Source organism: Anolis carolinensis, chromosome 4, assembly GCF_035594765.1.
Source record: "Anolis carolinensis isolate JA03-04 chromosome 4, rAnoCar3.1.pri, whole genome shotgun sequence".
Taxonomy (NCBI): domain Eukaryota; kingdom Metazoa; phylum Chordata; class Lepidosauria; order Squamata; family Dactyloidae; genus Anolis; species Anolis carolinensis.
In genome coordinates, this window is record NC_085844.1 from 191,830,433 (window position 1) to 191,842,871 (window position 12,439).

At 37.6% G+C, this 12,439-nt stretch overlaps 1 protein-coding gene across 2 annotated transcripts in view; it reads left to right on the forward strand.

Moving 5' to 3' along the window:
• stk38 (serine/threonine kinase 38) overlaps positions 1–12,439 on the forward strand; it is a 28,525-nt gene that overhangs the window by 7,471 nt on the left and 8,615 nt on the right. Inside the window, exons 3-6 of one of the 2 annotated variants that reach the window (XM_003220352.4) lie at positions 1,453–1,504; positions 1,662–1,784; positions 5,163–5,246; positions 10,566–10,689. In XM_003220352.4, coding sequence (XP_003220400.1) covers positions 1,453–1,504; positions 1,662–1,784; positions 5,163–5,246; positions 10,566–10,689 — 383 coding nt within the window. The remainder of the gene's footprint in view (positions 1–1,452; positions 1,505–1,661; positions 1,785–5,162; positions 5,247–10,565; positions 10,690–12,439) is intronic. The other variant, XM_062978448.1, reaches the window with a different exon arrangement.

Below are 12,439 nucleotides of genomic sequence, written 5' to 3' on the forward strand. Positions count from 1 at the left end.
CAATCCTACGGAATGCATTCCACTGTCAATCAGCTATTACCATCAGGATGTTCTTTCTGATGTTTAGGTGGAATCTCTTTTCCTGTAGTTTGAATCCATTGCTCTGTCTCCTAGTCTCTAGCGCAGCAGAAAACAAGCTTGCTCCACTTTTATTATGGCATACTTTCAAATATTTAAACATGGCTATCTTGTCACCTCTTCACCTTCTCTTTTCCAGGTCCTTAGGAAATGTTCCCTGAAGCAACTGAATTAATGAAATTTATTGATTTTAAAGTATAGATAACCTTAAACTTTTCCTCCTGTGCATGATACTCACTATTTTTAGTTTTCCTTAAAGTTTAACCAGTTTGTAATTATTTCTTTGTGCTTCTTGATTTGATTAGAATTGTTATTAAAATCTCAGTATGTTGTTTCTGTCATAATTAGAAATTCTTAAATGCTTGCTTTCATTTATTAATGGTGATAGTTTTTGTTTTTATATCTAGTCCAGTCTAAGCATGTCTCAGAAATGTGGTTTTTCCTGTCTTCAGTTTATTCTGTTTCAGAAGCACCAGAGCCTCACCGTGACCCCCTCTGTGCTCTGGTGTGTAACGGCTGTATGATGTAACCAAGAGAGGGCTTTGTGTAGTGAGTGGATGAAGATGTAGCCCTCATTATAGCAGTTGAGTTAGTTCTTTCTAAAGTAAAGTAACCCTGGGCTGAAAAAGTAGGACATTTCTTCAGTTATTGATTAATAAAAAAATAGGCATAACAACATCAGGTTCATTAAGCTTGTGGATATGGTCGCAAAGAGATGAGTGTGGTGCCCTGTTTAATGGAAACAGAAATGTGGATTATATATTCTGAGAAGCATTTAAAACTAGTTTGAATGCTATTCATTTTTTAATAACATCTTTGTTCTTCTATAATTTCATTAATGTAGAATTGGTGTAGGGTTATTGCTTTTTTATTATACATTGTGGCATCCACTCTGTTCTATGATGCATTTGTATTGGAGTGGTGCATTTGTGTTGTGCGTTGTGAATTGAGTCTTTTATGCAATTAACTTGTTTTTCCAGTTTCTGAAGACTCTTTTCCATTACTAGCCCATTTTAAACCCAATTAGCAAGGTGATAGGTGGCTGACTTAAATCAGATCTGATGGATTTGTAGAAATTATTCATTGTATAATATTTACATTTTTCTCTGCCCATTCTGCTATTATATATGCCCCAAGTCAGTTGTAGTTGTCTTTTGTTTTTGTTTTTTCTTTTATTATGTAATATAAAATATGGTATGGATCGATATCCTGGTCATTTCACAAACGTTTGAAGCTTTGTCTTCATTGGCGTGTATATTGAGAATGTGGACAGAGCACCCAAAATTATACTTCTCAGTCTTTTAATATACAGTTGTATTTGACAGGAACATATGGAGACATCTCCATTGACAAAACAATTTTTATGTTTTTAAGACAAAAGAAGCTAGAAAAGGTGATGGAAGAAGAAGGCTTGAGAGATGAAGAGGTATTGCATGTATTTTATAAATATCTTGTTTTCTGGTGGTGTCTTTTCAAAAAAAAACTATTCTAATAAACATACACTGTGAATAATTAGGGTGTGATTGTTTAATACATTATTTATTTATTTATTTATTTTGAATTGCTTTTTACAAAACAATTAGAAAAGGATGAGAAGGTCCGCACATGCCCGAAAGGAAACGGAGTTTCTGCGCCTAAAAAGGACAAGACTTGGATTGGAAGATTTTGAGTCTTTAAAAGTAATTGGCAGAGGAGCATTTGGAGAGGTAAGAGTTGAAAGACAGATTTAAAATAAACAAATACCACCAATCACATTTTGTCCTTCTGCATTGTTAATCATATGTTTAATTACAACAAAACTATATCTTCCCATAAAAAGCAGAAAAATATCCTACCACATAATTTGCTTTCAGTGTATACAATATACATTACATAAGCACGGTCAATGTTTGCAATTTTGAAAATTTAATAATCCTCTTAAAGGAAACAGACATCTGGGCATCCTTGATCTGTTAGTAAGTAGAATCCAAATAGATGATTTTTTTTGACAGATCTCGTTCTGTCAGCAAAACCAGGAGGTGTCGTTTCCTATCTTGCTACACTACTCCCACCACCAGGAATATTGCTAAACTTCCAAAGGGCTGAGACACCATCTGGAATTAGTCTTCAATCACACTGGGAGTCAAATGCCAAACCCAGGGCTGTGAAGTCAATACACTAAGACTTTGACTCCAATACCAATTTTCCTATCATCTAACCCCAGCTCTGTCATAATGTGTAGCAATTAGTAATGCCGAATCTATTGTAATAAAATGGCAGCACAGGACATTTCATCACCGTCTCATGAATCATCAAGTCTCTTAAGTTGATAGAACATAAATTATGTTTATTTAATTAAAATTTTTGAGCAAAAGAAAATTCTGATTTAATAGGAGAGTAAATATGTAACAAACAAGACATTTAATAAAAAATTTAAAGGCAAGCTATAAATATCAAATTATGTATTTCTCATATATTGTTATAATAGTTTGTATTTGAAAATACAAACTATTTCTGAGGTCAAAATACAAACTATTTCTATTTCTACCACTCCAGCTAAACTCAAAATTGCTTTCAACTAGAGGTGTACACAGTATTGTTTGATATACCATATTCAGGGGATCTGGGCGATCTGTCAGCAGGATCCCCAGAAATGGGGCGGTGGCGGCACATGTGTGTGTGTGTGTGTGTGTGTGTGGAGCCGTAGGCCAGCAATAATGGAACGTGTAGCATCCGCCCTTCGGATGTACCCGGCTGCATTTGGCTGACATGTGAGAAGAGCAGCTACTCATGGTTTTTCTCTCCCCCCCCCCCCCCCCCCGCCATTAGCCTTGCCACAGCCAATCTGAAGAAGAAAGCAGATCATGTGTCTTTTTGCCAAGTTGGTCTATATATACCAGGGCGAGCTCCTCCATTTTTCTGTGGCGTCTTGGCATTAGAGAGAGATTGTGCTAGCTCGCTCCGTGGGTTCTATCTTAGTACCTTCGCTTTTTTATTAGATTACATAAGTAGAGAATGACATTAAATATTCGCATTACAGAAAAAAAGGAAAAAGACAAAGAAAGTTTTTTTACATATTTACTCATACCATTCTTAGAGTTTCCATTACTATAATTGCATACTACTTGTACCTGTTTTTTTCCTCTCTCCCTCCCTCCCTCTCACTCCCATCCCTCCAAGAGCAGTTGTACCTTAATTTTTTTTAAAAATATTATTTTATTTGTTCAATCTTTAAGATGGTCTACTTTTGTGCCTTAAATTTTCCTTTCCCTTTTACTCTGGTTATCAGCTCATTCCATTTAGAGTCCCAATTCCCTTAGGATATCTGACTGTATATTTACTTCTCTTTTCCACAGTATAATCCTGCAGCATATAGCATATTCATACAACTTTTTTATTTCCCATTTTCTGTGCTCTTTCTACCCCTAGGTAACTGCTACTTTTGTAGGTTCTGTCAAATATTTTGTAATTTCAGCCCATTCTTTATTCCCACCTTTTCCTTCTAATTTCTAGCTAAAAATGTTTTTTATTTATCTCTAATTTTATCCCTAATATTTCATCCATCTCACTTTTTATTTATAAAAATTTTGTAACTTATCTCAGTCCCATCACATATTCATATGTGTAAAGGTTACTCTTTCCCCACATTTATAGTTTTAATGTACTTTTTGTAATATGGGCTAGTTTTTTTGTGGGGTTTGATACCATTTTGTCAAAATTTTCCATTGTGTTTCCTTAATCTTTTAAATGTGTATTTTTTAACTGTGTTTATCCAATTTTCAATGTTTTTCTCATTACTATTGAATTCCTCTTTCCATACCTCAATCAATATATGTTTCAAATTATATGTTTTTCTACTAATTTCCTATATATACATACCAAAACCCCTTTCTCCTTCTCTATTCTCCACTTTAAAATTTGATTTAGATCTGCTCTTGAGCTTTTCCTTCTATGTCATTCCATGCCATAATCACTGCTTCTTAGTGTTTAGGGATTGCTTTTTGAGAATTCCAACCTTTTCCTTCTGCATTAAATTTTCTTAGTTAATATCTTTTGTATAGTCATTTTATTTTACTTGTAATTTTGCTAAGGAGGAGTGGGTGGGCATGCATTGGGAAGGGGCTGTGAGTTTTAAAAGGGCTTTTTGTGTGTTTTGTTTAAATATTTTAGGATTATTTTTTTTTTTGCTTTACATTGACTGGGTGTGGGATAGGTTTAGGGAATAGCCTGACTCGCTTGAGTGCTCACGGGGTGTGTGTGTGTGTGTGGGGGGGGGGGTGGATTTCCCAAGCCCTACCTTCTGGCTTCTGTACTCTATCCTGCACCAGCAGTTCCTCCTCCTCAAAAATAAAAAGCTCTTTCTTCTTCTAGTTCACCTCTTTGAATCCTATTTTTCTTCTTAAGTTTTTGTCAAATATGTTGTGTCGTTGTTTCGGGCTTGTCCCTGTTGTGAGCTGCCCCGAGTCCCTTCGGGCAGATGGGGCAGGATATAAAAATAAAGTTTATTACAGTATTATTATTATTATTATTATTATTATTATTATTATTATTCTGGCTTCTGTGTGTGTGCTGTGCAAAGCCAGAAGCCTGAGCCTATTTTTCCTCAAAAAAATATTTTTAAAATAACCTTTTGTTACTTCTTCTGTCTTTCCCCCTATTTTTCTAGTTTATGTGTGCTTGCAAAAGTAGTTCAGAGCACACATACATGCTTACACATATAATATATATAGGTGTGTGTGTGTGTGTGTGTGTGTGTGTGTGTATATATATATATATATATATATATATGTTTTTATTTGTAAAAATTTAAAAAAGTTTGATTCTAACTCTACAACCCTTGGCAGATATGCACTTGTCTTACGCAATGGCATACAGTTTGAGAAAGGAAGTGTGGTTTTATCATCACCTATGTTAATTTTCCATATACTGCATGTAGCTTTTTTGCCAGTCTGCTGACAGTGTTGCTGGAGTTGGCCATGGCAGTGAGGCTAGTTATGCCAATGCTCTTTCCCACTTCCTAATATACAGTATATCCTCTTTTCCATATATTAAAAAAGTAGCTGAAATGGGTCTTAATGCATATATTGTTTCCAACCAACTTCTAGGTACGGCTTGTTCAGAAAAAAGATACAGGACACGTGTATGCAATGAAAATTTTGCGCAAAGCAGACATGCTTGAAAAAGAGCAGGTAATTAGAGATTATAAATGGTAATGGCAGCACATTCTTACTCCTGATGATTGATTGAAGTGTTCTTTCTTTTTATTAGAGGAATTAGATTGATAATATATATCTTGAATTACCACTGTTATTGGAAAAACAGGACTTCTAGGTTAGGAAAATTTTCTGAGCAAAGAAGTCATCCTGGTGATTATCAAATATGTCAAATAATCAGTTTGATGGTATTGATTTTCCCAGTTTAAGGATATCATTGAGGATTAATTTTTTTAATTGCATTCACGTATACATTGTTATCTAACTATCACTGAAGATATCTTGTTTTATTACATAATAACTGGAATTATGTGTATAAAGAAGGGAGGAGCCATGCAGCATTTATAATAATAGCTAATTGATTTCAATATAAGTTTTTTGTGAATTCCAGCCCATTCTTCGTAAGCTTATGCTGAAATTACTTAGTTGGTCTTAAAGACCCCTTTTTATTCTGAAATAGTTTTCCCTTTAAAAAATACTTAGGAGTAAGTAGGTCTTACCAGATTTAGTGAGATTTATTTGTAAATCTACCCAATATGGCATTGTAAGTCTCATTAAAGCTGTAACCATCAAATCCATATAAATAAAAATGTCATGTTCTTTTGTGGGACCAACATAACTCAAAAACCACTAGACGGATTGACACGAAATTGAGACACAATACATCTAACAGACCAACTAGTGAACATCACTTCTAAAAACATTTTTTTTAAAATAGCGGCACGAACTTTAAAAGCCAAAAAATCTAAAAGACATTACAGCGTATGTGTTAGAACAACTCCCATGGCCCCACCCACCTCTTGCACGAGGGGAGAAAAAAAACAGCCAAGATAAGGGACACTTGAGAGAGAGAAGGAAAGGTGGCACGTTTATCCCTCTCGCTTCTCCTTCCCCTTTTCGAAGTGAGGCGGTGGTGTGAGGGAATTCAGGAGAGCCCCACGCGTCCCCCCCTCATAAAGGCACGTAACCGTCCACCTCTGGGAGGGAGGGAAGGAGTGCGCGTGTGCCCAGCAGCAACACACACACATACACACATATGCAAACATACACAGCTCCCAGGAAAAGCGCCGCCAAGCAGGTCCAGGCCTCGGGGACCCCGGTTGCCTTTGACCTTCCCACCCAGGAAGGAAAGAAAAGGGGGAAGAATGGGGGAGGGGGGAGAGAACACAACAGTGTCTTTCCCATGCGTGGAGCCAGCAGCCAGTGCTTTAACTAGAAAGGGAAAGGAACGAAGGGAAGGAGAAAGAGAAGAGAATGATGGGAAGGAAGGAAGGGGGAAAAGAATAAAAAGGAAGAACTGAAGAGAAAGGAAAGAACGAAAGAAAAGGAGAAAGGGAAAGAAGGAATGGGGAAAAGATAGAAGTGAAGGAATCATCATCATTATTATTACTAAGAGGAGGCGGAGAGAGGTGAAAAGGGTAAAAGAGGGGGAAAAATACTACTATAGGCCAAAGCAACGCGTATTGAATAGATATCTCCTGATTCAAATTTTCATTCAGCTGTGTGTATAGAGGTGTGAAGAACAGACTTCAGAATTATCTCATTAGTCAACCTAGTTTTTGACTCCTTGTAAACAGATTCAGAGGGGAATTGGCCACTGAGCTGCGGGACTGAGCACTTTTTGTGTATCTTGGCTGATTTAAGCATTGTGTAGATGACATGAGTATTGTAAGGAACTGCTTACCTCTGTACGTCCTCTAGCTCTTTATTTTTATAAAAGGGTGGACTGAGAGCTCATAGATTGCATGCAAGTCTTGTATAGCCCGCCTTGCACGTTTTTTGTTTAGACTGAAAACAGCTAATTGAGCTGTCAAAGGCAGTTTTAGTCATAGTGGAAGTTGGTGGACCGGTATCAGTCTCTGAATCATATGTTGCCAGTCCCTGAAGAGCTTTAAGAAAACAGCCAATAGACACACATATCGTGTCAGTCCCTAGCACACTAGGGTGCGGAAGTGCTAGTCATCCACATCAATCTGGGACCCCATTTATGCTCCCATATAATGCAGTTTGAAATTGCATTATTGAACTGCATTTTATGAGTCAACACTGATCATGGGGCCTGGGAAACACTGATGTAGGAGACATAGTAGTAAATTTAAGCTTATTCCACTCCATCCCCTCATGGGGATTTTTTTTTTCAAATTGAGAAGTAACTGTTGAAAAAGAAAATGCCTCTCTTGGACCTAAAACAGGCTGTTAAAATAGATTTACATGCCCTATCATATCCTTTAGCAGTACAGAATGGGTGAGTGGGGAATAGAGAAGGTCAGGATGAGGCGAGAGTCAGTTTTTTCCATCAGTGAAGAGTGGCTTTACTACAGTATGTCTTCAGGTATTCATAATGCTGACCAAGGCAGCTCTTAAGCTAGAAGTATGTATTGTAGAAAAAGGGCCAGCAACACTATGAGTGAGCAGCATCAGGCGCATGTCCAATGAGTCTGTTTTCAAGAGCAGTAGCACCCAAGAGCATAGAAATTGTCTATCAGATGAAAACAGAGGTGAGCTCAAAGGCTTATTGATTAGTACATTGAGGAAGGCATTAGTTCCAAGTGGAGACAAGTAACAAGATAGGTCCTCAAGGAAGGGGCACTCTAACATGAGAGAGGATGACAAACCTTTAGTTCTGCAGTCTTCTATTAGAGATTCCCTGGAGAGATTTGAGTATTCAGACAAAGCCTAACCTCTGAACAAAACTCTGAGGATGCTTGCTACAGATGCAGGCAAAACGTCAGGATAAGATACTACTGAAACATGGCAATACAGTCCGAAAAACTCACGGAAACCCAAAATCTTAGCAATTTACAGGTTTTAGGATGGATTGTGCATGAGTTTGTCTGCAAGTATCTTTATGACAGTGATCTGTATGCTTTTGCGCTTTTTATGATTTGCGATTCTGGTACTATGAATGTCGTTTCTGGATCTCCATCTTTCAGTTGTCCACACGTGTGCAAGTATTATGTCTTTTAGACCTTTATTATGCTACTGCCCTTTTAAAACTCAAGATGCAAAAAACAGCCAAATAAATGGATGACGGTACCAAGAAAATATGCAAATCATCAATGTAGATTTAAAAGTTTATCTCTAAAAGGTAAATGTCAACAGCAGAAATATCCTAAAGGCTTGATGGAAAAGTTATCAAACATTAACAGAGGTGATCTAATGTGGGTTTTTCCATGTTGGGAGCTGCTAAACAAAAATGGCAGCAGAATGCATATGGGAAGAGGCAGTCCTAGATTCCTAAGGGCTGTGTTACCAGTAAGCAAGTGTGCACACATGTATTAGTACATTTGAAACATTATCCCAAGGGTCTAAAAGTTCTACAAGCCATGAGGTTTAAATTGTGTGACTTTCAGTGGATGTGCTTAATAATAATAATAATAACTAATAATAACTAATAATAATAATAACTTTTAATAATAATAATAATAATAATAATAATAATAATAATAATAATAATGATAACAATAACTCAAGATTGAACTTCAAAGACTCTGGCAGAAACCAGTGCAGGTGGTCCTAGTGGTGATGGGCACATTGGGTGCTGTGCCAAAAGATCTCAGCCAGCATTTGGAAACAATAGACATTGACAAAATTACGATCTGCCAGCTGCAAAAGGCCACCCTGCTGGGATCTGCGCGCATCATCCGAAAATACACAGTCCTAGACACTTGGGAAGTGTTCGACTTATGATTTTGTGATATGATATCCAGCATATCTATCTTGTTTGCTGTGTCATAATAAAATAATAATAACTTTATTTTTATACCCCTCCTCCATCTCCCTGGAGGGACTCGGAGCGGCTCACATGGGGACGAGTCTGATCAACATAATTAAAATAACACACTGAAATACATTAAACAATATCATAAAACAGAATAAAACAACAACATTATAACAGAGTATTAGGCAACCATTGAACCAACAACCAATGAACCTGAAATAACAATCAGTTTCTGGCCATGGGTGGGTGGATTGGTGCAAATCAATTTTGGGGTAGGGCTGATGGATAAAGTGTGTAGATCAGACGGCAAAATTAGGGATGAAGGGCAATGTAACATGGAGCATATCTTTGGGTAGAGAACGGTAGTTTAGTACCAGGCCGATTTTATGTCCTAGTTGTGTGTGTGTGTGTGTGTGTGTGTGTGTGTGTGTTCATTCACTCAGTCATCTCTGACTATTTGTGACCTCATGGACCAGTCCACGCCAGAGCTCCCTGTTGGCCGTCGCCGCCCCCAGTTCCTGCAAGGTCAAGCCAGTCACTTCAAGGATACCATTCATCCATCTTGCCCTTGGTTGGCCTCTCTTCCTTTTTCCTTCCATTTTCCCCAGCATCATTATCTTTTCCAAGCTTTCCTGTCTTCTCATGATGTGGCCAAAATACTTCATCTTTGCCTCTAATATCCTTCCCTCCAGTGAGCAGCCTAGTTAGGGTCCTAGTTAGGGCCAAATTATCTAGGGGATTGTCTAGCCAAGAGCGGAACATCCACGTCTTTAGATCTTTATGGAAGATGGACAGGGTAGGTGCTAGCCTAATCTCCCTGGGGAGGGAGTTCCCGAGCCGGGAGGCCACCACCGAGAAGGCCCCCTCTCTCGTCCCCACCAGCTGTGTCTGTGACGAGGGTGGGAGCGAGAGAAGAGCCTCCCCAGATGATCTTAGAGGTCGCGCAGATTCATAAGGGAAGATGCGGTCACGAAAATAGGCAGGCCCCGAACCGTTTAATGCGAGACTTCTACCAGTGTTTCATTAAAATAAATGCTGTTCATACTTGCATAAACAGGGCTAAAGCATCAGTTAGAGCTAGGTATATTTAGATTGAAGAAAACAATGCTGAGAGGGGGCATGGTAGCCATGTTTAAATATTTGAAAGGATGTCACATGGAAGAGGGGGCAAGTTTGTGTTCTTCTGACGGTAAGAGCTATTTGGCAGTGGAATGTGCTACCTTGGAGTCTGGTGGGGTCTTCTTTGGAAGTTTTAAAGCAGAAGCTGCATGGCCATCTTTTGGGGTTGTTTTGGTTGTATTTTCCTGCAGGAGGTTAGATTGGATAGCCCTTGTGGCCTCTTCCAACTCTATGGCCCTCCATCTTGGTTTTCTTGAGTGCAAGTGAGTGGGTAATGCTGCTGGCCTTGGCAAGCTTTGTTCAGTTAAAATAAAACCATAGCCAGTGTTTTAACATTAACTACTGCCCTAGTGCCTAGGGATCTAACAAATATGTGAAAATGTTTCTTTCATTACAAACCTAGTTTAAAAGAAAAGAAAATTTCATTTAAAATGAATTTTTTAATCTCTTTACAGGTTGGCCATATTCGAGCAGAGCGTGACATTCTAGTGGAAGCAGATAGTTTGTGGGTTGTAAAAATGTTCTATAGCTTTCAGGATAAGCTAAACCTGTATCTAATTATGGAATTCCTACCTGGAGGTAATTCTTTTAAATAATAGGGTACTGTTTTGTTGGGATATTTTCATCAGATATGGCTTGTACATATGCCTACTTCATTCTGTCGGTGCATGGTTTCTGATTCTGAGCTGTTCAATGCATGCTTGGGTGATTAATGCATTACAGAACGAAGTTTGTCATGATCTGTAATTAACAATCTGAATGGAATACAATTTTATTCCTGTGTCTATAATATAGGCTGGAATTCACATAGAGTTATGCATTCATAACTGATTCATGTTCACAGTCCCTACACCAGAGCTTTCCAAACTGTGTGTTGTGACATGTTAATGTCAGCTGCAGTGTGTAGGTGTGTTGCACAAAAATAATGAATCTGTGAAATACACAATAAATCTTGTATTTTTAAAAATACAAAAGAATGTTTTTCATGAGATATGTTGTGTTCTCATTCATTTCATTGTTACAATTTATGAATTACTGTGTCACGAAATGATGCATGTCTAAAAAGTGTGTCACCAACATGAAATGTTTGGAAAGCTCTGCCCTACATGTTCAATAATGCATAGAATACAGAGGTATAATAAAAGTTTCTAGTCCTGTTTTACTGGGCAGTAGTAGTAGTAATATTATTATTATTATTATTATTATTATTATTATTATTACCACCTGCCTCTCCTTGAGGTTCGAGATAGGTTACAGAATAATTAAAACACATAAACATTGTAAAAATACCACAATACACATATTCAAATGTATTTCTATAAAATACATATTAAAATATACAAAACATAGCTTTAAAAAGGATACATGTTTAAAATTAATGTTTAAAAACTGTCTAGGTAGACCTGCCAGAAGAAATAGGTCTTTAAATGGTTTTAAAATTCCAACAGCTCATTTAGCTGTCCGATCTCTCTGGCAGGAACCAAAAGCTTGTTTTTCCTGTTATTAGGAAGCAGTAAACATGTTCCCCCAGACTTGCAACATCTTGTTGCTTTTGCATAAAACTTCACTGAGCTCAACATTGGTGGGAGACATGATGATTGTATACATCTTCCTCTTGCAAGGAGATGGAGGCAAGAGAGGGGAAGAGGTCTAAACAGACAAGCCAAGGGACTCTCAGTGTGATCAGGCACAGCCTCCAGCTTCCGTGGGATGGACTCCTCCTTCTCCAAGTAGCCTCAAGTGGAAGAAGAGATCTTGCTTCTGACTGTCACACTGGAGATTTCTTGTGGGATGAGGTTAAGAATGTCCATTAGAGATGTTCCATTTGATGGCAGAAACAAGCCCTTTTGATTGGGAGCATCTGCTGTCCAGTCAGTCAGAATTAGATAGGGGAGTGCAGCATTGGAGTTGTTACTTAGCTATATATCTAAGGCAGTTACGTAGCTAAGCAGCAGGTCTAGAATACTGGTAATCAAATTCGAAATAATGTACATGTGTTTTTTTTTTAGAAAAGAGAAGTAGAACTGTTTTCGTCTATATGTCCAGTCAGCATTATTATTCAATAATTACTATTTCAGGACCATAATCACCAGGATTCAATTTACTAGTATTTTACTTAGTAACAATGAAAATAAATTAAGGTTGCTTATTCAGAGGTTTGGATAAAATTTATTTTTGTTTGTTTAAGCAGCAATTATTAGGGCATACTAAAATGGTGGAAGGCCATAGAACTGGTGAAATTATGTGCATGCCATTTTAATATAGGTTTGCATCATTGCGATCAAATTTACATCTACTTTAGATTGATACAAGGTTTTTTTACTGGCAA